At 37.2% G+C, this 26,660-nt stretch overlaps 1 protein-coding gene and 1 long non-coding RNA gene across 2 annotated transcripts; both read left to right on the top strand.

The window, feature by feature from the left end:
• Positions 1–271: 271 nt before the first annotated feature.
• On the top strand, positions 272–1,558 carry LOC149889607 (uncharacterized). The gene has a single exon (XM_090085151.1). It carries the CDS (start codon positions 272–274, stop codon positions 1,556–1,558), a length of 1,287 nt encoding a protein of 428 aa, XP_089941277.1.
• A 23,371-nt stretch (positions 1,559–24,929) lies between these two features.
• Positions 24,930–25,934, top strand: LOC149889606 (uncharacterized). Its single transcript, XR_016451934.1, has 3 exons — positions 24,930–25,054; positions 25,202–25,398; positions 25,481–25,934. It is a non-coding gene; the product is annotated as an uncharacterized LOC149889606 (long non-coding RNA).
• Positions 25,935–26,660: the final 726 nt, after the last annotated feature.

Raw genomic sequence — 26,660 nt, 5'->3', positions numbered from 1 at the left:
ACCAAGGCAAAAAGGCGCTAGAAAAGGTGTATGCCAAGACTGGAACTCCCAATCCTCAAAAGGTTTCAAAAGTTCCGCTTACTCAAAAAAGCAAAGACATTATTTCCGGAATGGTCGGGCCGTCAACTCCAAAGGTGAGCAGCGATTATTCCTCTCTCGGAGGGTCTCTGTCCATGAAAAACGCCATCCGAATCCAAGACCTGGTAAAACTGGGAAGAGGACTAAAGATCGCATGAAGGATCTAAAAATTTTTTTTCTTTGGTATAGAAAAATGGCAAATTCAGATGTTTTAGACATTACAGAAGAAATCATCATTGATGAAGATATTGAGAGATATGAATTTCACGAATATGAACCGGTTAGCACCAATTTAAACACGTCCGGTGAGATAAGAATCAAAATTGAGCAGCAAGATTTGTTCACGCGTCCCTGTGATGCTTACCTTTTGGTGGAAGGAAGACTGAAAAAAGCAGACGGGACTTCCTATGCGGATGCGGATGTGGTTACTCTTGTTAACAACAAAATCATGCACCTGTTCAGTCAGATTTCTTATCAGTTGTCGAATCAAGAGATTGAGACCATATACAGTCCAGGTCAAGCCACTACCTTGTTGGGTTTCCTGAAATATCCTGTGGAGTTCCAAGTGTCGGAAGGAATGAATCAGCTGTGGCAAAGAGATAGCACTGCCCTTGCCAATCTTGCAAACAATAGTGGTTTTACCGCAAGACAGGATTTCATCATTAAGCAGCCTGCTGATAAAGGCACCTTTTCATTCTGCATTCCTTTGAAGCACATTTTTGGTTTATGTGAAGATTACGAAAAAGTTCTTTACGGATTTAAGCACACGATAACCCTTGTAAGGAAGAGCGACGTTGATGCGATTTTTAAGAGCGAAGCAACAGCCGCAGGAAAAGTAACCTTGAGCAAACTGTCTTTGTTTATGCCTCATGTCACTCCTTCTGTTATGGCCAACAACCGTCTTTACAAACTCATCGAGTCCAAAGTGGACGTTCCGTTGACGTTTAGATCCAGACAGTGCGACACCATTGCCGTGCCAGTGTCCAATACGTTCAGTTGGAGGTTAAGTGCTAGATCAGCCAGTGAACGACCAAGATACATCATTGTTGGATTTCAGACCAATAAAGACGGCAGTCAAGATCTAAACCCTTCCGTATTCAAACACTGCGATTTGAAAAACATGTATGTGACCTTAAACAGCGAAAGGTATCCTGCTGTGGATTACGACTTGGCCTTTACAAACAACAAATTTTCTAGGGCTTACGGAGACGCATGCAAGTTTGACAACAAGATTTTTGGAATTAGCGAAATTGTCGCCCAACCGAATATAACAGCGCTGAACTACAGGCACAATTGCCCTATTTTCGTTTTTGACGTGAGCAAGCAGGCTGAGAGGTTAAAATCGACCGTGTTGGACGTGCAAATTAAAGCCACCTTTAACGCAAACGTTCCTGCAGACACTCAAGCCTTTGCCGTTGTGATCTCTGACAAGCTGCACAGAATCAAATCCGACGGAAACAAAATGAACGTTGTGTATTAGGTGCAGAGCACCCACATGAATTCTTCGAATTTATTAAGTGCCTCAAGATAAAAAAATAAATCCTTAATAAAAGGATGATTTATACGAAAAAGGATTTGAAAAATTTACTTATCGAAAACGGTGTTACTAAAACGTCTAAAAGCAAAATGGGTTTGGCGATGATTGCGCTGGAGAACCATCTGATCGATAAAAATGCGATGATGGAGGATGTCAAGCTGATAGATTCCAAATACGAAAGGCTCCGTTTGATCCGAAACAATCCCGTGGCTGTAAAAATGACTCATGCTGAAACAGGAGAAGTGATCGAATACGGCTCTCTTTACAAAGCGATGAAAGAGACGGGACGCAGCAGCAATTATTTTGAGAAGCGAAACGGAAAAATAGATGAAAAAGGAATTAAGATTGAGATCATTAAATAAAATGACGTTTCACCCGTTTTTTCTAGAGTGCAGCCAAAGAGAGCCTGATGTGAAAAAGAAAAGACAGCTCGAGGCTCTTGCGTTCAAGGAGGTGAGGTTTAAAATTCCTGAAATGTACAGCGATGAAAAAAGAGACTAGCTTTACGCAATGTTGTGGGAAGAAAAAGAGGATGACTTTTCGCGGATGGAGAAAAAAATCAAAGAGCGCAACAGAGAGTGGGTTCATTTGAACAAGCAAGAAAAGCTGAGAGCGATCGACAAATACGTTCTTGAATTGGACTGCGATTGGGAAGAAAAGAAAAAAATGTCAGCAAAACTGAAAATAGACACGATGCTTCAAAAATACGAATATTTTCCATTTGCTGAAAAAAATTGAATTCGAGTAAAATAATTGACGACGATTAAAAAAGATGGGTAGTAATCAAAGCAAATTTGTTGTTGAGAATCGCTTTAAAAAAGAAGATATTTTAACAGCTCTTGATGAAAACTCTGAGTTGTCTTCAAATCTGGTTTTTCGTAAATATCAAAGAAACGTTCGAAAGCTTCCAAAGCGGGCTCAAATTCGTTTAAAAGAATTAGCTAAAGACATGCCAACTGATCTATTAAATCAAGTTATGAAAAGTTGTCTGAAATTTAATAACGGTACAGAGGTTTATGAAAAAGACGTAGTAGAGTTTTTTCTTGACAGGATGAAACCAGAATGCATAAAACTTCACGTTGAATAAGTGATCACTGGAAATCTGCGATTTTTAATTCTTTTTCAAGAATTGAAAATTGATCTCGAGATTTGCAGCGATTAAAAAAAGATGGACAGTCAGTTTGAAGATGATGACGAGGCTGAAGAAATGGGAAGATTGTTGGAAAGAGAGTTGGAAGATGGTTTATTGAAAGATATTGCAGAAGAGTGGCAAGAATCTGATTGCGCTCCTGCTGCTTAAGATCTTTGAATTTTTGATTCTTTTGAAGAATTAAAAAAGTTTGCTGAAAAAAAATTGAACTCGAGTTAAATAATTGACAGCGATTAAAAAAGATGGATAATATGCAAAATGTTATTGAATTCATTGAGAAAGTAATAGATATGAATGTAAAAAATGAGTATGAAGAGTTTATTGAGAAAATGAAAAAGAAAAGGTTGATCGACTCATTGAAGAAATAAGACGGCAAAAAAGAATGATTGAAAATATTTTCAAAGTCAAATGTAAGGTTCGCAAAGGATTGTGTAGACCGTTAATGAGAGATGAGTTTAAAAATAAATATATGCCGGTTCACGAAATGATTCAAAACGTATTACTTTGCAAAGAACAGACGATGTTGAAATTAATGGAAATTCATAATCAACTATGTAAAACAGACAAGTACAAGATTAAAAGGCTTCTTCATGGCACTCTGTATTATCTAAATGATTTATTAATAGGTATGCCAACAAGATTGTTTAAAGAATATGATGAAGAAGAAGACATGTTATTGAGTGATGAAGAAGCTCTAGAAAGGATGAAGTTTCAAATTGATTTAATGTATCTTGATTATTGAATTTGAGGAAGGTTTTTTTATCTGAAATGGATAACAAAACGATAAAAAAAATTAGAAAACATCCTTTCACTTATAAAATTACCCATGTGGAAACGGGTGAGGTGACTGAATACAAGTATTATTACCAATTAATAAAAGAAACGGGACACTACTGGAAATACTTTGACAATAAACACGGTTATCAAATAAAAGTGATTAAGTCGTAACGTGATTTTAATTTTGCTGAAAATTAAAATATTTGATCACGGCAGAAATTGAAATGGGTTAAAGATTTTTTTTCTCCTTTATAAAATGGATATAATGACTGTGAAAAATCTAAAAGAGATGGCTAATGACCGAGGCGTCAAAGGCATCTCAAGAATGAGAAAAACTGAGCTCATTGCAGCTATACAAAATACAAAGCCCATCATTGGGTATGGTCCTGCTTCTCAACATGTTGCTCGTAGACGCACGACTGAGGCGAGACCTTTGCCTGCTGCAAGACCTGTTCCTGCTCTGAGGCCGATTCCTGCTCCTTGTTCCGTTTCAAATGACTTGATTTCATTCGGACCTGCTCGCTTGCAAAATCGAGTGACAAGAAATGAACCATCCATCCTTGACACACCTGTTGTCGATTCAACAAACGTCATTACACCTGTTTTTGCATCAGGATGGCTTTCAAGAATGGAAAAGACTGTCTACAACGGTTTCAACAAAATAAATGCTCTCGTTGATCCCTATGTTCCAACTGCGGTGAAAAATGCAGTGAGCAGCGTGAGAAATGGAGTGGAAGAAACAATTAAGTCTCTCAAAGGCGTCGTATTTCCTAGACCTTATAAAATAAAGTTTAATATGACTGAGCATTCAGCAGAGCGCGCTGTGAGACAATTTTCTTACGCTCCTTCTTCTCGATATCAAGACCTTGCCTCCTTTTTTAATATGGTGAGGGAGTCTGCTATTCAAACCATGGCAGGAGAAAGAAACACAAAGGTAAGGATTATCTTAACCTGCGAAATGAAATCTGTAAGCATCTTAACTGGTGAGGAAGTTACTAGAACAGCTAACTTTTCATCTAACTCAGAAATTATTTTAGCGGCTACGGATTTAAGAACGTTAATAGGCCAAATGGAAGAAAAAATCTTGGAAAATAGTGTTAAATACAACAAGTTAGGATCCAATGGCGTCTTGTCCAAGATTTTAAGAATGGATATCAGCTTTGTCGATTACAGGCCGCTCAGCGGTTCTTCCTACATGGAGCTGTCTCCAAAGTTGAAAAACAAAAAGGCTCTCATCAACATGAAAAACAACGACAATGAATGTTTCAAGTGGTGTGTTACCAGGGCGTTGAATCTGAAAAATAGAGACAACGAAAGAATTGATGATGACTTGTTTGAAAAATCTAAAGAGTCGGATTGGGACGGAATTAAATTTCCTGTAAATTACCATGATATTGACAAGTTTGAAGTGAATAATCCAACCATAAGCGTGAACGTCTATGAGTATGAAGAAAAAGCACCTCAACCTTTGAGAGTATCTGACTTTATGGATCGAAAGCATTGTGTTGATTTGTTGTATATTTCAAGCGAAGACAACAGCCATTATTGCCTCATTAAAAATTTCAGTAGGTTTGCCGGTTCCTCAGAATCAGCTCATCAACATAAGAGATATTTTTGCAGAAGGTGCATGCAAGGTTTCGACCAAGAAGAAAAGCTCCAAATTCATCGAGAAGACTGCTATGATAACGCTCCAATGAGAATCGATCTTCCTAAAGAAGGAACAATCCTTGAGTTTAAAAACTTTAATAAGACTATGAAGCACCCCTTTGCGGTGTATGCTGACTTTGAAAGTTTCATCAAACCTATCAACACTTGCACCCCTGACTCAAAACAGTCTTACACCAAACAATACCAAAAGCATGTTCCAAGCTCCATCGTCTATAATATCAAATACTTCGACGAAACCATTTACAATGGAACATACACAGCTGAAAGCGATAAGGACGACGTGGCTAAAAAATTTATAAACATGCTTGAAGCAGACCTTATAAAAATTTGGAACGATAGCGATTTACAACAACAACACTGGAAAAAAAATAAAGTAGTGACTGATAAGGATGAAAAAAGTTATGAAGATGCAACCCTTTGCCACATTTGCAATAAAGATCTTAACGGTGATAAAGTATGGGACCACTGTCATTTGACTGGAAAATACCGTGGAGCTGCTCATAACAAATGCAACTTGGATTATAAAATTCCAAAATTTATTCCCGTTATTATCCATAACTTGTCTGGCTATGACAGTCATTTGTTCATCAAGAAATTAGGTGGGAAACTCAATTGCATACCCAACAATGAAGAAAATTACATCAGCTTCTCAAAAAGAATCAAGTGAGAGACTTTATCGATAAGAAAGGTAAACATCGAAAAGTTTGGAAAGAAATAAGGTTTATTGACAGCTACAGGTTCATGTCAAGCTCACTAAAAGATTTGGCAGACAACCTTGTTAAAGATTTGTGTGATGAGTGCTCAAAATTAGATCCAAAGACGTGCAAAAAGAGCAGCATAGATAAAAAAGGTAAAAAATGCAAATGCAAAGCAAATTGTGAAGATTGCGTTTGTAGAAGATCTAAAAAAGGAGATATCATGTGTAAAAATCTAAATTCGCTATTCAGCGGAACAAAACGAGATTTGCTATTAGGAAAAGGCATTTACCCTTACGAATGGGTAGACTCTATTGAAAAGTTTTCCGAAACACAATTACCTCCTATCGAAGCATTCAACTCCAAACTAAACGACACTAAAATAGAAAAAGAAGACTATGCGCATGCTCAAAAGGTTTGGAACGAATTTGGATGCAAAACGTTTAAAGATTACCAGGAGCTGTACAACAAGTCTGATGTGCTGATTCTTGCTGATGTCTTTGAAAATTTCAGAGACGTTTGCATGAAATGTTACGGTCTTGATCCCGCCTGGTATTACACCTCACCTGGATTAGCTTGGGACGCCATGTTAAAAATAACTAAAATTAAATTGGATTTGTTAACCGATCCTGACATGCTCAACATGGTTAAAAAAGGAATACGCGGTGGGATTAGCATGATCCCAAACCGACTTGGAAACGCCAATAACAAATACATGCAAGACTATGACCCTTCAAAACCATCTAAATTCATTCAGTATTTAGACGCTAACAATTTGTATGGATGGGCCATGAGCAAACCTCTTCCCGTTGGAGGATTCAAATGGATGACTGATCTTCAAAATTGGCGTTGTATGCCGTGCATTTTGGAAGTTGACTTAGATTACCCCGATCACCTTCACGATTTACACAACGATTACCCTTTGGCTCCTGAAAGATTAACCATTGGAAAAGTTGAAAAACTCGTTCCTAATTTTAACAATAAAGTAAAATACGTCGTTCACCATGAAAACCTTAAACTCTATGAACGATTAGGCTTGGTCATCACCAAAATTCATCGAGGAATCACCTTTAGAGAAGAAACTTTCATGAAAGAATACATTGATCTCAACACCAATAAAAGAAAATACGCTGAAAACGACTTTGAAAAAGACTTTTTTAAACTCATGAACAACTCCGTCTTTGGAAAAACCATGGAGAATATTCTAAAGCGCGTTGATATCAGACTGATCACCACAAAAAAAGAAGCCTTAAAATTGTCTAAAACCACTCGTTATGAACGAAACACCATTTTTGATGAAAACTTAATCGCGGTTCACATGAAGAAAACAAAAGTCTTTTACGATAAACCTGTTTACTTGGGAATGAGCATCCTCGACATCAGCAAGACTTTGATGTTTGAGCACCACTACGACTACATCAAGCCTAAATACGGTGATAAAGCCAAGCTGCTCATGACCGACACTGACTCGCTCATTTACGAAATTGAAACAGAAGATTTCTATAAAGACATTGCTGATGATGTGCTTGAAAAATTTGACACGAGCGATTTTCCTAAAGATCATCCTGCTATTCAAAACGTTGGCTTCAAAGTGGGTAAAAATAAAAAGATTATCGGAATGTTCAAAGATGAGACAGGTGATATGCAAATCACACAATTTGTCGGCCTTAGACCCAAGCTCTACTCTTACTACATCCCTGAAGAAAAAGAGGAAGAAGATAAAGAACACAAAAAATGCAAAGGGGTTAAAAAGAAAGTCGTAGAAAATCGCATCACTCACCAAAATTTCTACGATTGCTTAATGAATGAAAAAGAACATCTTGCAACCATGAACGTTTTTCGATCCCGTCTTCACGAAATTTACACTGAAGAAATTAACAAAGTCGCACTCAGCGCTAACGACGAGAAGAGGATCATACAAAATGATAAAATAAGCACCTTCGCCATTGGTCACTACAAAACATGCACGGTAAGAAATTGAATAAAAAGGTAAGAAAAAGACGTCGAATATTAATTTTTATACTTCTTCTTGATAAGAATTTTAAAAACCCTATCCATGCGCTAGAATCCTTAAGTATAGGAAACTGGTTCATGCGCTAGAACCGGCATTTTACAGTAGTAACATGGGTTATTTTATAAGTGGAAGGATTATTTCTGATGTTTTCAAGTCTTTTCCATTTAGGATCGATCGGTTTTTTTTCTTTTAGTGGTTTTTTTTCAAGCAATCTCGGTCTACCTACAGGTTTTATATCTTTTGCCTTTTTCATTAAATCGTCTTTATTGATCAAATTGTTTTCAATCGCGATCAGTGTCAAAGTTATTTTATTTTCAGACGTTTTGGCAACACCATTTTTGACCATCAAATTTTTCAGTCTTTTTTGTGTAAAGCATCTTTTTATTTGAGCTGGAATTATTTATCTCGAATTCAATTTTTTTTCAATTCTTAAAAAGAATTAAAAATCAGTGGATACGTCAACATATGGTTCATAATCATTTTCTGAATCTGAATAATCGTCTTTTTCATCAATATAATTATCTCTGAATATCACAGCAAGGTCACAGGCATTATCTCTCATTTCATTTTCTCTGAATATTTCATCAAGGTCGCAGGCATTATCTCTCATTTCATTTTCTTTATTTTTTTCATCGAAATAAAAAATGATGTGATGAAACGTATCTTCAATGTTCTCCAATTCACATCATCGCATATCCATGATCATTTCATGAAATGTTTCTTTGTACTGATATGGAAATGTATCAATTTTGTTAAATAATTCAAACAAACTTTTCAAGTCGGTCTGTGCTTGAAGTTCATATACCTGATGAACTGCTTCTAAAAGATCATCTTTTTTCATTTTGTCATAATTTTCTACTTTTCTGTCTTTGACAATTTTCTGCAATTCTTTTTCCGTTATCCATTTTTTTGTAAATAAGAAGTTGTTAAAAAAATAATTCACGTTTAAAATCTTTTCATTCATCTTTTTAATCATATTTTCAACAATTTTTTTTAATAGTCTTATAAACCCTATATCTAATCTTTTCAAGAATCCTTATTTTCTTCTGACTAGGATATGAAAATGTTAAGTTTATCATGTTTATTATTTTTTCATCCGTTTTATTAGTAAATGAAAATGCTGACTCTATAATTTCTCCCTGATTTTTCTTCAAAAAATCACTGATCGAAAATGTTGTTGGCTCTTCTACATATTCAATGATTAGCTTGTTACTCAATTCATCAAATACAATGGTTTCGTCAATAACCTTTGTGTTGTTTTCCATCTTTTTTTATTTGAGCTGGAATTTATTTATCTCGAATTCAATTTTTTTAAATTCTTCAAAAAGAATTAAAAAATGTTTAGATCCGTGGAAAATCTGCGATTTTTTAGGCAGAAGGAGCGTAAAATCTTCCCATCCAACCAGATGAAGCGAATTTTTGAATTTCTTCCCACTCTTCTGCAATGATATCGTTTTCCGACTTTTCTTCCGCGTCTGACGAATCATCTGACAAATTGATTTCCAACTCTCTTTCCAACCATCTTCCCATTTCTTCATCAAGTATCTCGCTTATCCAATCCATTTCATTTTCAATACCTTTCAATTCATTTTCTATTTCTCTATTTTCGTTTTCAAATGCGTTGAGAATATCATCAATTTTGTCTCTCATCTCACTCATTATTTCGTTTAGCTGATCGTCTCTTTCAAAAGGCGCATCACGCGTTGAAATTTCCAATTCGTTATACTGAGGACCTTCAAGTATATCCAATATTTCATATTGTTCTTTACGTAATTTACCAAATTCAATATTTAATCTAGTAAGCTCCGCATGATTTCTTTCCCTCTGACAATTTTCGTTTAATTTATTTTCCAACAGACACTTTCTTTCATTAAGAATATCAAGTCTTTCTTGCAGTGTAGTCATTTTTTTATTTTCGTTGGAATTTATTTATCTTGAATTCAATTTTTTTATTTTCAGCAAATTTTTCAATTCTTCAAAAAGAATTAAAAAATCGCAGATTTTCCACGGAATCTTAAAAGAATTTTCCAGGCTTAAGAAATGTGAAGTTTTAGACATACTGGTTTCATCATGTCAAAATAAAATTGTACTACGTCTTTTTCATAAGAGATTATACCGCTATTTAATTCCATAGATTTTTTTATAACGGTATTTAATTGTTCAGTCGATATGTCTTTAGCTATATCTTTTAAGTGAATTTTGGCTGACTTTGGAGGTTTTCTTACGTTTCTTTGAAATATACGAAAAGCCAGATTTGAAGACAAATCAGAGTTTTCATCAAGAGCTGTTAAAATATCTTCTTTTGTAAAGCATTCTTTATCTTCATAAAATTTGCTTTGCATATTACCCATCTTTTTTATTTTTGTTGGAATTTGCTACACTCTAGAAAAAACGGATGAAACGACATGTTTTTTTATTTCAGAATTTCAATTGTAAATCCGTTTTCATCCACTTTGCCATTTCGCTTCTTCAAACAATTGTCGCCATGTCCCGTCTCTTTCATCGCTTTGTAAAGTGAGCCGTATTCGATCATTTTTCCTGTTTCAGCGTGAGTTATTTTTACAGCCACGAGATTGTTTCGGATATAACGGAGCCTTTCATATTTGGAGTCTATCGGTTTGACGTCCTCCATCATCGCATTTTTGTCGATCAGATGGTTCTCCAGCGCAATCATCGCCAAACCCATTTTGCTTTTTGACGTTTTGGAAACGCCATTTTCGATAAGTAAATTTTTCAAATCCTTTTTCGTATAATTCATCTTTTATTAAGGATCAATTTAATTTTCCTAGAGGATCCTTCGGATTTTCCGGGTGCAGGCACTTAGTAGACAACGCTCATTTTGTTTCCGTCGGATTTGATTCTGAGCAGTTTGTCAGAGATCACAACGGCAAAGGCTTGAGTGTCTGCAGGAACGTTTGCATTAAAGGTGGCTTTAATTTGCACGTCCAACACGGTCGATTTCAACCTCTCAGCCTGATTGCTCACGTTAAAAACGAAAAGAGGGCAAATGTGTCTGTAATTCAGCGTTGTAAAATTCGGCTAAGCGATAATCTCGCTGATTGTCAAACTTGCACGCGTCTCTGTAAGCCCTCGAAAATTTGTTGTTTAGAAAGGACAAGTCGTAATCCACAGCAGGATACCTTTCGCTGTTTAAGGTCACATATATGTTTTTCAAATCGCAGAGGTTGAATACGGAAGGGTTCAAATCTTGACTGCCGTCTTTATTGGTCTGAAATCCAACAATGATATACCTCGGTCGTTCACTGCCAGATCTAGCGCTCAACCTCCAACTGAACGTATTGGACACTGGCACGGCAATGGTGTCGCACTGTCTGGATCTAAACGTCAACGGCACGTCCACTTTGGACTCGATGAGCTTGTAAAGATTGTTGCTTGCCATAACAGAGGGAGTGACGTGAGGCATGAACAAAGACAGTTTGCTCAGGGTCACTTTTCCTGCAGCTGTTGCTTCGCTCTTAAAAATCGCATCAACGTCGCTTTTTATCACAAGAGTAATCGTGTGCTTAAATCCGTAAAGAACTTTTTGGTAATCTTCGCATAAACCAAAAATGTGTTTCAACGGAATGCAAAATGAAAATGTCCCTTTATCAGCAGGCTGCTTAATGATGAAATCTTGTCTGACTAAACCCGCTGTTATTTGCAAGATCGACAAGGGCAGTATTGTCTCTTTGCCACAGCTGATTCATTCCTTTCGACACTTGGTACTCCACCGGATATTTCAAGAAACCTGGCATGGTGGTGGCTTGACCTGGACTGTATAGGGTCTCAATCTCTTGATTCGACAACTGATAAGAAATCTGACTGAACAGGTGCATGATATTGTTGTTTGCAAGAGAAACCGCATCCGCATCCGCATAGGAAGTCCCGTCTGCTTTTTTCAGCCTTCCTTCCACCAAAAGGTAAGCCTCATAGGGATGCGTGAACAAATCTTGCTGCTCAATGTTGATTCTTATCTCCCCGGTCGTGTTTAAATTGGTGCTGACCGGTTCATATTCGTGAAATTCATATCTCTCAATATTTTCATCAACGATGGTTTCTTCTGTAATGTTTAAAACATCGGAATTTACCATTTCTCTATACCAAAGAAAAAAAAATTTCAGGTCTCTGAAAATCATGCAATTTTTATTCCGCTTCCCATTTTCACCAGGTCTTGGATCCGAATGGCGTTTTTCCTTGACAACTTTTTCGGACGCAGAGACCCTCCAAGAGAGGAATAATCGCTGCTCACCTTTGGAGCTGCTGATGCAACCATTCCTGAAATAATGTCTTTGCTTTTTTGAGTGAGCGGAGCAATCACTTTTAAAACCTTTTGAGGATTCGGAGTTCCAGTCTTGACATACACCTTTTCTAGCGTCTTTTTGCCTTGATCAATAGCCACGTCTTTAGCAGTCAAAATCGCCGAAGAAGCCAACTCTTTTCCAGCAGACTTTGCAGCTGTAATCGCTTTTCTTCCCAACTCGCTTTTTGCAATTTTACCAGCCAAAGTAGACGCTGCTCTCGATGCGCTCGACGCTGCTGCTCTTTTTAAAAAATTTCTTAACGTGTCAATGATTCCATCTCCTCCAACAACGTATTTCTTAACATATCTATTTCTGTAAATGATTATTTTTTTAATACGCGAAATTTTTTTTTTGACAGAACCTATTTTACCTCGATGACCTTCATCATCGATTTGTACTGGTTTTTGCTAATCACTTTTTGTCTCAACAGCTCATCGCAAATGCTCACAGCTTCATTTCTCGATCCCGTATTCCCAGCACGACAAGCAGCCACGCTCAATTCAAGCTTTTCAACCAACGCATTCGTATCGCTGGGAAGAACGACGACTCCTTAACCTTTTTTCTTCTCCTTGTATTTTTTTCTCATTTGAACTTTGGCCTCATTATATTGATCATCTCTAAATTTCCCCTTCTCTTTCATTTTTTCAAGTTTCTCCAGGGCTTTGCGATAATTCTGTTTTAACTTCCTCTTTTCTTCCTTCCTCAAATCTTCAGCATTCATTTGATCAAGCATTTGAAGATCATAACTAGTAAGAGCCGAAATAGAATCTTTTTTCTCACCCTTTTGAGATTTAAGCTCTTTTTCAATAGGGATGATGAATTGATTGTATTTCTCAACCTCTGCAGCTCTGGGCTTGTTGTGTTCCGCATCTGGTTTTACAGCCTCACTCTCCATTAAAATTTTCGAGTAATTAGCCACATCTTCTGCTGTCACGTCGAAATTCTTTGAAATGTTTGGATTGGTCATGAGCTCCCAAAGACCTTTTGTTCCTTCATACTTTTCACCGCCAACAATCATATCGTTTCCTTCAAACAGCACTCCCATTTTTCCAATCGTATATTGACCATCGTTTTTGCTCAATTCAAACTTGTTTTTAAAACTTCTTTTAAATTTTGCTGTTGTGTCCAGATCAAACAAACTTTTTATGAATTGATCGTCCTCAGGAAAAATAGACGGCTCTTCCATTCCTGTCGAGTCATTTTTAGGTTTAAACTCATCCTTGATGCTATCTTGCTCAAATTTAACTTCGTTTTTAACCTCGAATTTTTTCTTATTGAGCATCTTTTCGTTGCTTTGGATGAGAGGCTTAAACAGCTTGCCCACATCCGTCTGAAAATCCGCATCTAAAATGTTGTCTTTGATGCTGTTCTGATAAATCCTCTTTCTTCTGTCATTAATTTCTTTCACAATTTCATCCCTTTAGTTCGGGTCTTGTATTTTAAAAAAAGATATGGTTTTTAAAATACGCTAGAAATTATTTTTCCTCCGTCAAGGCTTTAAATTTTTGAAGATCATCAAGAAACAATTGAAACTCTGAATCGCTTATTTTTCCGTCCATCAACGCTTTCATGTTTTGATAAATCCTATTTCTTCTCACCAACACCTCTTTCGCAATTTCATCTCTTTTGCTAGGGTCTTGTATTTTAATGAAAGTCATTGTTTTAAATACGCTAGAAATTTTTTTAAATCCTTTTTTTAGATTCTTCGAATCCGTGGAAATCTACGATTTTTTAAACAAATTGTTGAACGCTTGAATGGCATCTTCCCGACCTTTTTGGATCAGTGTCTCTTTAGCCAATTCATCCATTCCGTTTTTGGTTTTGGATCGTATTTCCTCCGTCAAGTCTTTAAATTTTTGAAGCTCGCCAAGAATCAATTGAAACTCTGAATCGCTTATTCTTCCGTCCATCAACGCTTTGGAAATGTGCTCGCTAATCGTGTTCAATTTCGACTCGGCTAACACTTTTATCTTTTCATGCTTTTCCGCTTTCAACACCATCTTTTTGTTCACTTGACCTCCCACAATCGATAAAAAACCCATTCCAATAGCTACGCCTTCAGACGCAATCGCTGCTGGACTGGCAATAATGGATGACAAAAGCCCAATTCCAGTCGCACCCAAAGCTATGCATAAGCCTTGCATCGTATTTTCCTCATTCGAAATGATCCTGAAAACGCGCTGGTACTTTTTGCTAAGATGAACTCTCTTTTTCCTCTCGTTGTCCATCTCTTTTTGGATTTCGCTTATTTTTTGAAGACGGTAAACGTGTCCTCCTTCTTCTGCAGGAGCCGTTGGAAGAGTTGGGTATATTTCTTTGTAACTGTTATAATCCACTTTTTTATTAAGGAGAAATAAAAAAATTTCTTTTTCATGGTGATCTTTAGAATCCCGGATCTAAAAGAAATCCACGAGGCAAAGACTTTCTCCCTTTTTAATTACGACGTCCTTGTCGCTTCTGTTACAAATTTCCATGACGACGTTATCTACCAATTCTGAAAAAAGCAGAAAGTGACTGAAATAATTCAGCTTTAAATTTAGATCATGTCTCAAATTCACCAAAGCCATCCCGCTTTCCACTTTAATTCCAAACATGAAAACAATCATTTGCTTTGAAAAACGAATCAGCTTAATGTCTTTTTGAGCAAATATTTCGCATTTGGAACGCACCTTTCTAGGAGGATGATCCAAATTTTTGTTAAAAAAAACTGTCCCTTTCAACTTCTTCCCGTCATAATAAACGATTCTTCTCATCTTTTTAACAGTGAAGGAATCTTTTTTCTCAATCTTTCTCTCTTCTCTCTTCAACTTTTTTTTCCCATTCTTCGTCTTCTTTTTTACTTTCAAGAAGCCATCGATAAAAAATCCTTTGTTTAGTGTTCATCATTTGCAAAAGTTTACCTTCTTTTGTAGGATCGCAAATAGGCATTTTTCATTTGTGCTGAAATTTATTTATTTCATTTTGCAAAATATTTTTCATGGTTCAGCTAAACCTAAATAGCTGCAAGCCTAAGAATTATGCGTAATAAAGCACATGACCAAGAAGAAGGTAAAAGCTTCCGGATTGACCGACTTGCGCGTGACGACGAGCCTTCTGCCGGCTGTAACGCTGGGCATGGAATCTGCCTCTGCAAAATTTCTGTAAAAGGAAATAGTGGTGGTGGAGCCGATGGAGGATGTGGATTGGTACAACAGCCTTGACGATTTGTTGTTAAACGAGGTTACGTTTATACCATTCCACGAAGACAAGTAAAAATCTTCCAATCCAGACGAGGAGAAGATGCATTTGCTGTCACCGTCATAACCAGGAAAAGTGTTGTAGTTGTTTGCATTGTAAGGCGTCCATGGGCTGAGTACAGTGCCGTTTGCGGGAGGTAAATTTCCATCGTACATTCGGACTCTAGATTCCCACCAGTTTCCAGAAGCTCTAACGATGTGCATCCTGATGTATTTCAGAAAAAGACCATTTCCATTTCCATGGGTGTTCAGCAAAACATATTCGTTTCCGTAAGTCGTTTGAAAATATCTAAACGTCCTGCAGTACAATTTAACGGAGGAAAGAAGAGGAGGGATGGAGGTGAATGTGGAAATGAACGGTTGAATCCAGTAAGTGATGGCTGCAGTATTATTATTGACCAATTGGATGGTCAAGCTTGATGTAAACGGCAAGTCAACCGTAAAATATCCTCCCAAGGAAGTGGTGCTTAAAACGTTGCATCCTTGCAAAGAGTTGAAGTAAGCTGGTCCACCGAGAGGAGAAAGAGCAAGTCACAAGCAAGAGCAGCGGCGTTCACACCAACAGCGTCAGTGGTTGTTGAATAATTTCCCACTCTGATTTCTCCGTCGGCCAATATCCGAATAAAGACTTATCCAGGTACGTTTGTTCCGGTTCCATTCAAAGCCAGCCATAACCTTCTCAGAACTCCAGGACCGTCTACATAGCTAAAGACTGGTGCGGTGGTCGATCCTGCCACCGTTTACGATTTTAACCCCAAGGACGAAAAGCTTGAATTGGGAACAAATTCTAAAAAGTTGGATTTTTGTGACAAAACGTCTACGTAACTTTTCGTCGCTCCATCTTGCGCGTTTGAAGGATCAAGCACATTGATCAGTTTATGGGAACTTAAATCCAAGTCCGCGGTTCCCACCGTAGTTCCTCCTGAAGCATGCGTGTCCACGTAATTTTTCTTGGCTGAATCTGAGGATAAAGTAGGCTCTGCTAAATTGGCCAATTTGTGTGATGTCATGTTGATGTCCGTGTAAAAGATATTGTTGTATATCACTTTAGTGTCCACATACCCTTTTGTCGCTGCGTCTTTTAAAGCGGTTGGATCAGAGACGTTGATCAACTTGTGGGAATTTAAATCCAAGCTTCCCGTGATCGTGCTGGATCCGTCCACTTTAACATTCATGCTCGAGCTGACGTCCACGTAATTTTTGGTGGCAGCGTCGTGAAGATTGGTCGGCTCGTTCAAATTGATTGCTTTGTGAAAATTCAAATCCAAGTCCGCGGTGCCAATTACCGTTGCTCCTCCTCCAGACGAATGCGTGTCCACGTAGTATTTTGTGGCGGCGTCGTGCGAAGTGGTTGGTTCTGCCAGGTTGATGATTTTGTGAGAGTTAAAATCCAAATCTGCAGTAATGGTGCTGTTTCCATCTGCTCTGACATACAGATCTCTTGAAAGAGAGGTTGAATAAGGGTTGTATAAATAACGACCCAATTCTGATCTACCAAATTTGTCAATAATTTTTTATATGCCTCAGATTTTTTTTTTTTGGCTATTTCTTTCTGGATCTCTTTACCACAAGGTATTGATGACGTCTTGAAAGTCGTTTCCTTCATCCAATTTTTTAAAGACGTAAAGACACAAGTGACCACAATAAGAGGTATCACCAAACTGAACCCTATCGCTGTTATAATAAACGGGACTTTTCAAATATTTAACCAGTTCCACTAGAGGAGGTTGACCGTAAGAATCAAAACTGCATTTCTTATCACCGTCTTTGTACCAACACACCCAATGAAATCCTCCCGTGCCTGAGTCTCCCGTGTTGACAATGCCACATTCTTTTCTTCTCGGTTTTTTCGGCAATGTGGCTCTTTCAAAAACACCTCGAAAGTTTCTTATTTTTAGCTTATTAACATCTTTCATCAATTGAAAGTTGATCAAAGCCTCGTTTGGCAATTTTATTCCTTCGACGTTGATCATTTTTAAATTCACGCAAAATTTAAAAATTCGAAGAATTTCTATGGATTCGAAGAATCTAAAATTTTCACAAGTGAAATTCCACGGATTCAAAGGATCTAAAAAGGATCTTACATCTCTTCATCACCCATGAGACCGTTGACATCGGCTCCGTTTTGCACCAAAAATTTAACCACTTCGAGATGACCGTTTTCCGCAGCCAAGTGCATCGGCGTCAAATTGTCTTTATCTTGCGGGTTGACATCGGCTCCATTTTGCAATAACAATTTAACCACTTCAATGTGACCGTCTTCCGCAGCAAAGTGCAACGGCGTCCGATTGTCTTCATCTTGCGCGTTGACATCGGCTTCATTTTGCAACAAAAAATCGGCAACTCGGTGCATGTCGGTGGATGCAAGTTTTTTGTCTAGGTTTGTGCTAGGACCTACAAAATTCATTCCTGGAAGATGCATTTCTCCTGGTAATTCTTCATCTTGCATTTCTTCATCCGATAATTCGCTCTCGTCAAAATTTTCATCTGATAATTCGCTCTCGTCAAAACTTTCAATCGTAACAGAATTTATCTTTTTTATATGAAAAAGAATTACTTTATATCATTTTATTTTTTCACATTTCTTCGTCAGATTCAGCCTCTCCCAAATCCAAGTCGCTCATAATGCTTTGAACAGATGGAGCATTTTTAGTGATGAACACTTCTGGAAGCTTGACTTGAATGGACTCGATCTGCGAGCTAATAAAAACGCCTTCAATTCTCAAAGACGCAATGGCAAAACACCTTTGACGGACATACCCTAATGGATCTGCTTTTATCATCTTTTTGTTCTCCTTTTTACAAAACAAGGAAGTGATGCTCTTTTCTTTTGTATACAACTTTCCGAAAAAAATGGGGGACGCGTTTGGATTTTCAGATTTGTTTTTAAAGATGGACAAATACTCTGTCATTATTTTTTTCGTTCTTCCTCCTTTTTTCAACAAGGCTGTCTTATGGATGACTTGCTTGCGAAGAAATTTTGATATTTTTTCAGTCACCTCTATAAACTTTTCTTCTTCTGCTGTCATGCGTTTTTATCGTCAAAAGCAACAAAAGACATTGAATATCCCGTCAGCTCTTTCGTTTCCACACTGCGATTTTCAAACACACCCAAAGAAAACAAAACGGGGGTTCTTAAAATAAAAGGACCTTTTCCATTTGCATACTCGTAATACAGCGGAATCTGTTGGTACTGAATGGGTTTTGTGGCTGCATAAATCTCCCCAGCCAATAATTTGCTCTCGTCAAAATTTTCAATCATCACAAAATTCATCTTTTTAAATGGGAAAGAAATTTTTTTTATATCATTTTATAATCCGTAGAAATTCAACGCTTTGACTTTATTCTGCTCCTTGACTTTATTTATTTATTTTTCTTCGAGCATATTCGAACATATCCTTCAACACCATGCCGGTTTTTTCAAAACGAATCCCTCCACACTTTATTCTCAAATCAAATTCATACATTCGACGAATAATGGTGAAATCCAAATCATTTTCAAAGCTGTAAATCTTGTAATGGTACTTTTCTTCATAAGGCGAATAATAATACGACTCCTCGTAATCCTCCGTCTTAAGGTACTCATCTATAAAGGGCTCAAACAAAACCATCATCTTGCTCAATTTTTAATGAACCTGAAAATTTTTTTTGGAAAGGAAATGACCAATGTCGCTCAAAAGCAAACTGATCAATTCTTTATTGTCTACCCACGAATTAAACGATTCTGGATATCCCAACCATTTAACCAATGATCTGCTCTTGGTTTTGCGAACGATTTTTTCAATTCTAAATATGTCCTGATGCGTCTTTTGCATCTCCTGCTCGTAAAAAGTGCCTTGAATTTCCTCACCGTTAGCATCAGCGATTTTATACGTGGGCGGATCCGTATACTGAACTTTTGACACGGTAAAAACCTCTTTAGTCCATCTCGGCGTATACCACTTTTCAAAATGAGACTTCTTTTTTGTGATCCGCACTTTGTCGCCTATTAAGAATTTTGGATCTTTTCTTTCTCTCTGCTTGCCATACAAACCTTACTTTTATTCTTTTCATCGCTGGCTTTAACTGGAGTCATTTTGATGGAAGAGTGTCTTGTGCAGTTGTAATTTTTCACCATCTTATCTAATACGTCAATGTATTTATTGTTGTTTTTGGCTGAAAAATATTTAAACAGTCTCTCTTTCATCGTTCTGTTCCAACGCTCGACGATACAACTTTTTTCCTCGTTTTCAGTGGAATACAATTGAACACCCAACGCTTTCACGTGCTTGTTGTAAAATTCTTTTCCTTTATCTACCCACAATTGGACGCATTTTCTTTCGCCGAAGTCTTTTTCAACGCTTCAGCCACTTCAAGACCCGTTTTGCTTTTTTACGGAACGATCCATCCATACTTTGAAAACACGTCGATCACCATGAGCAAATATTTTACACCCTTGTTGAATTTTGAAAACGATTGCATGTCCACCAAATCTGCAGCCCATATCTCATCAACGTCGTTCACAATCACCTTTCTTCTTTTAAAATGGCGAATGGCCGGTTTATGAAGCCCCTCTGCAAGCTGATCCGTCCATTTCAAACTGCTCTGGGGCATTTTTTTTTTTTTTTTTTATTGCTTACACCCAATCCAAGTTTAGCTTTAGCTTTGATCACCGGCGTAATGAGCTTTCTCTCGTTAATTTCTCTTTGAGTGGGATTGGGGATCGAATTCATCTCCTCAAGCATCATCTGATCCGCCACATTCCTGTTTTGCTGGTCGTTGAAATATTTATAAGCTAAATCATGGTGATACGCTGCATTGTCTACTCTGTCTACCGGCTTGCTCCAATCTTGATACATGTCCGTGGAAGTCAATCTCTTATCCAAATTGGTTCCCGGCCCTGCAAAGTTCATTCCAGGAATGTGCATTTCTCCTGGAAATTTTGCCCACGGAAGCTTCGCTTTACTAGACAGCTTGTTAATCGACTCCACCAAATCACCTCCTTTTGTTGAAGATGATCCATTGAGCTCATGCGAAAAAACAAGCTTGCATTTGGTCGTTCCGCAAGAGTCGCAAGTCCCTTTTAGAACCTTTCGAACCTTTTTGTCATCTCATTTTTCAAGTGAATGGTTTCAGTTTCTCTTTTGCATTTAACGCAGTACATTTTAAATACAAAAAAAAATATTTTTTTCAATATAAAATGGATATTGATAATTTGGAATGGGACATTAATAAAACTGAAAGAAACAACAGCGCGTTTCTGACAAGAAGCATTCGAGGGCTCATCGTCGGTAAGTCCGGTTGCGGAAAAACAACGTTGCTACTCAATTTGCTGCTCAAGCCTGGATGGTTGGATTATAACCATTTGCAAGTCGTTTGCAAATCCCTTTACCAACCCGAGTACCAAATACTCAAAAGGTGCTTTGAAAAAAAATTGCCGAAAAATATTATTCTTGGTTTGTTGAAACTAAAAGGAGAAATAAAAAAATTGAATTTAAACCCTGAAGATGTTATTGAAGATCTTTCAAAAAATTATTCCGAACATAGACATAGACATAGAGTGTCAATTTTTCGAAAATGAAGAAGACGTACCTGAACCTAAAAATATCGATTCAGCCAAAAACAATTTAATGATCTTTTGACGACCTGCTACTCGACACAAAACAAAACACGTGCGAAAAATATTACACCCGAGGAAGACACTCCAACGTCGACTGCTTTTATCTCTCTCAAAACTATTTCATGCTCCCCAGACAAACCATCCGAGAAAATTCCAACTTTATTTGCCTCTTTCCTCAAGACTCTAAAAGTGTGTCCCATATTTATCAAGACCATGTTTCGAGCGACATGAAAATAGAAGAATTTAGAAAGTTCTGCAAACATTGCTGGTCTCAACCTCACGGATTTGCCGTCATTGATTTATCATCAAAAATGGACGAAGGAAAATACAGAAGCAGGTTTGACGATTTTTATTTTCCGAACGTATAAAAAACATGTCCGGATTTTATTTGCTTGCAAAATCGAAAAAAGATACACCCACCGTATCAAACAGCTCCATCAAAACATACTTTGAAAGACCCATCGAGCTGGATTTAAACAAACAGTACGAAATGGCTCTTGTGGGGCTCGAAACCTATTGCAGCTTCCCAAACATCACCTCTAAAAATAACGTTTTCAGATACACTCCAAACGCTGGCACAAACAGCTACACCATTTACATTCAAGAAGGATCCTACAAAATCAACCAGATCAATGAATACCTTCAAACTGAAATGCAAAAACAAACAGGAAGCTTGTTCAGAGTAGACGGAGTCATCATTACAGCAGACGCAGCTTCATTAAAAACCGTATTAACCTTCGGAAAACCTGGAGCAACGACAAAATACTGGGATGATTTTAACGTGAATAACAGCATAGGATCGCTCCTCGGATTCGACAAAAACGAATACACCTACGTTGAAAAAAGAGAAGACCCCACCGATCCCACTAAAGTCACAAGTGTAATCGACACTTACGAGTCTGAAAACATCGCAAGAATTGAAGAAACAGCGGTGATCCGAGTAACCAACGACATCATCGGCTCGTCTTATTTAGATGGAAAATCAACAAACGATATTTACTCCTTTTATCCACAGGGTCTACCTGGCGAAAAATTTGTTGAAAAACCTTTTCATTTAATTTACCTTCCCATCGTTGTCAGCAAAATTTCAAGAATGGAAACGCAAATTGTTGACCAAAATGGAAACTTGATCGATTTTAGAGGAGAAGACATCATCATCAGATATCACATCAGAGAAAGAATTTCCTCAACTCTATCCGATCTTTTCTCCGGAAGCGCTTTCAGGCGGGAATTTTTTATCCTTTACTATTAAAAATGAGCAATCATCAAAAGATTAAACTAAACATCTCGTAAGGACAAGCTGACAAAATTAAAAAAGCCATTCAAAACAAAATCGAAGTCAGCATAAAACTCACTCATTCAGATTTAGAAGGAAATCACATCATCGCAGTCACAAACTCCCAATTAAACAAAATTAGAAAAGCATACGGTGAAGGAAATGGAGTCACTCTTAAACTCAGCAAAAAGCAACTCATGCACAACTCTAAAGTAGAAGGAGGATTCATCGGTGCTCTACTCCCTTTGCTCGGTATGCTCGGAAGCACTCTAGCTACAAGAGTCGTCCCTGCTCTTGCCACTGGACTTCTTGCCGGTGTTGGCTCTCTGCCGGTTCTGCCATGGTCGACAAAATCGCTGGACGCGGCATAGTTTACTTGAGCAAAAATGGTAATGGAATAAAATTAACCGCAGCTGCCTCTGACTTATACCTAAGTCCTTGGTCTAAAAATACTCAAGGTGATGGACTCTTCATTAAAACTGGAAAAGGCTACGAGCGTGTTAGTTCTGGTTCTGGTTTACTGCTCGGACCAAATTCACCCTTTAATAGCATTCCCTTCTTAGGTGCCATTCTCTAAAACTTCGAAGAATCTTAAAAAAATCGCAGATTTTCCTGGATTCGAAGAATTTAAAAATTTTTTATTTGACGAGAATAAAAAATCTCTCAGATAAAATACACTTTTACCATCCCCATTTCTCCTGTAGACAAAATCATCAACGTCTCTCCCACAAACACATCCAACACGCTCGAAAAAGAAACTATTTTTGAAACTCGATACAGCTGATCAGACTTACGCACCAAATCAAATTTCATCTCATCCTCAGTTTCTTCTCTAAACTTAAAACTCTCAGAAAAAACACCGCTTGTCTCCATTGAAAATATCAACACCCCTTTCTCTAAAAACACTCTAAATTACGAAGTCGGCTTTATCATCTTACACATATCGCTAAACCTCGAAGCCAAAATTCTTCTCTTTGACCGAAAAGAATAGCGCTCACTGAAATTCACGTTTTGAACGCTTTCCGTCACCACCTTAATATTATACGCAAACTGGTCTAAAGATCTCACGGCGATTTCCAAACTTCCCGCATTCAAAATCGACAAAGTCAACTCGCTACCACTTTTCACCGTTTTAAACACCTTACTCACATAACTCTCAATACCCACATGCAACGGCTCCTCAAAATCAAACACGTACTCGTCGAACCGATCTGCAAAAAGTTCCACTTCAAACATTAAATTTATCGTTGTTTTTGTTTTCACCAGGGCTGTGGAGTCGGTAAGCTGCTGTTCCGACTCCGACTCCGACTCCGACTCCTTGATTTTATCATGGACCGACTCCGACTCCGACTCCGACTCCCGACTCCGACTCCGACTCCGACTCCCGACTCCGACTCCGACTCCGACTCCTTCATAAGTAACCTATTTCTAACAACAAATAGTTGTTTGTTTTACTACAGTTATTTGTTCGTAACAACAAATAACTGTAGTAAAATGTTAACATCGGCTATTTCATCACTATGATACAAATAATCCAACCACTTAGTGCTTTAAACAATATTTATAAGAAAACAATTTCTGAATAAACAACTGTTCTGAACTCTGGTTATGCAATAAACTCTTATGCAGTCGCTAATAACATTATGAATTTGTCAAAATCATGTTTGAAATATTGTCAGTTGGACAATATTTCAAACATGAAAGAACTTGTTCTTCTTTAAGTTCATATTCTTTAAAAATCTTTTCTACTGAGACCTGGAGAAATTCGCTGGTGTGATTAGTTTTGGCGTCTTTTACTGCCAATCTCTTGGTAACTGCTTCATTTTTTTCAAAAAAGAATTAAATATTGATTGCAAAATAGTTCACTCTGTTAAGAAACACAAAGCGTCCCTTGAGACATTCATTAAGTTCTTCTTTTTGTTTAACAGCTTTTTCAATCACTAATTTTCTAATATTCTCTCTCTCCAGAGAAACAAAGCTAATTGAATACTTACAGTCTTTCTGTTTGTGGAGCAACTCTTTGGTGCTTGGTGGTGGCACGCCTAGCTTTCTACTAAGAATATGTAGCACAGTGCCAGACAATTTAAGTCGGGAGTTAGGGGATCACGAAGTTATATAGTTTAACGGAAGCTAGAGGAGAGCGCAAGGGAGGTGATATATGATTCTCAGTGATAAGCAGCAAAATACCCTATTGCTTATCACTGTTTTAAAGGCCTAAAAATAACATGTCAAACTCCTTGTCCTCCAGTTGTTGCAAACTACAATTTCCATTGTGTCTGGATATCCTACAGCTTTCAGAGCATTCTTGGACTTGTAGTTTTGTAACAACTATAAAATCCTTATGAAAATTATGAAACTTTGAAAGATTTTTTTTAAAACGGAGTCGGAGTCGGTACAATTTTTCCGACTCCGACTCCAACTCCGACTCCAGCCAAAATGAGCTCCGACTCCGACTCCGACTCCACGACTCCGACTCCGACTCCACAGCCCTGGTTTTCACACTAATTCCTTCTTTACTTATTCTCAAACACACCATCCTCATGTAATTGAACAAAAGATCAAACAACGCTTTCATTTCACCTGCATGCTTTGTTCTAGCTAAAAACATTTTTTAAAAAGAAGAAAATAATTTTAAATCATTGCGGTAAGACATTTTTTTATCACAATCATGGAAAGAAATATTTTTAAAACTTAACAAAAAGAAACACAAAAATATTTTTCAGGTAAGAATTTTTTTTGAATAAAAAGGTAAGTCATCGCATCAAAGCTATCAACCTTAAGTATGGGAAAGGTATCAATGCGCTAGAACCCGCATTTTACATCTACTAACTTTATTCGATCCAGACCCATTGAGTAATATATTTCAATAGATAGGGGAACCTGTTGTACCTTTGAACACAGTTGTACCTTTAGTCACTTCGTCCTGTTATCCTACTGTTATCATTTTGAAAAAACATGAAGTGTTATTTGAAATATTAGTCTAAAACGATTCTTCCTGACGTAAAAGATCATGTTTAGTATAGATTATGTTTATCCACAAGAAATTATGATTTTTCGCTCTTAAAAAGTAAATACTTTTGTTTAACTTATTTTGATTATCCCCTTCGTACACGGGCACATGGAATGTGTTTAAAAAATTTTTTATCTAGATACAGAAATCTTACTTAAAGAAGACAAACTACACGAAGGTTGGACTGGTGTGCACTAATGTACGCATTGTGTTTCAATTATTATTTTGCTTAAGCTTCATAGTAAAAAATAAACATGACGAAGTGTGTACGTTTGTACACATTGTGTACGAAGGGGTTATAAAACATAAAACATTTTGTTTAACTTATTTTGATCATAAATTGTTGTTTGGTTGATGTATGATATTATTAACATCAACCAATTTCTTTTTTTGTTTTTTGTTACGGAAAAGTTTAGATGATAATTTCTTAACCTAAATGGGAATTGAGATGATAATTATTAAAGAAACCCAACTCGTGTACCTTTAACCAGCGTGGGATGTTGTATCTTTGACTGGTCCATGTTGCGCTTTGATATTTTGTGAACTTTAACCCTTAATTTCCGCGCTTGTTTTACAACCTTAAGCACCGCCCTTGGCTGCTGCAGTCATAGAGTAAATATAAGGCTTCGACATTTCAAGTTTAGTAGGAATCTATTATAACTTTTTTTTATCTAAAAGAACAACAAAGTTATGTGTTATTTATGGTTTCTTAAGTAAAATGTAAAAACAAAATAGCAATATTTCATTTCGGCGATAATTCTACGTCACTATTTACAAATATCACAAATAATTGACGAGTGTTCTCCACAAGTGTGTTTAGTGCACTTGGAACATCTTGTAAAGACAAGTCGCTGACGAAGCTGACACAAATGACATGATTTTTTAATTTTGAGCAAGGCATCTTGGGGTGGATTATTCTGTTCTGTAGACATAGAAGCAATGGCGCGTCAAGGGCCAGGTTGAAATGCCCCTCTCGGATGCTCAATAACTCGGTGTTCCATTGCTGTTTTCATCATTTCCAGGCTCATTTTCAGCAGGAATTGTTGTCTTTTTGATCCACTATGATCACCTTCCTACTGCGGCTTGTTAAAGAGGAACAAAATACTGGCATTAATGGCAGCAAGATCGAGGAGATGGCCAAACAAAGTCATTGGTCAACGTAGTGTCTAGAAAAAATTACAAGATACAAATTTATTAAAATTATAAAAATCGTAAGGAAAAATCTATTTTTACTAAATTTTAGTCTTACCTTTCGCCGTGTAGTGTATGCATGAGCTAGTTGGTCAACAGTATCTACACTAAACTTAGTATTATTGTAT

The sequence above is a fragment of the Hydra viridissima genome, unplaced genomic scaffold (genome assembly GCF_058129835.1).
Source record: "Hydra viridissima isolate aposymbiotic clone 2 unplaced genomic scaffold, HvirCarnegie_v1 scaffold_4, whole genome shotgun sequence".
Classification (NCBI taxonomy): Eukaryota; Metazoa; Cnidaria; class Hydrozoa; order Anthoathecata; family Hydridae; genus Hydra; species Hydra viridissima.
Note: the sequence above shows the minus strand (reverse complement) of the source record. Positions and strands in the feature narration are given on the sequence as shown.

Coding starts and splice junctions, on each gene's coding strand:
- LOC149889607 (XM_090085151.1), top strand. CDS start 272: ATGGCAAATTCAGATGTTTTAGACATTACAGAAGAAATCATCATTGAT.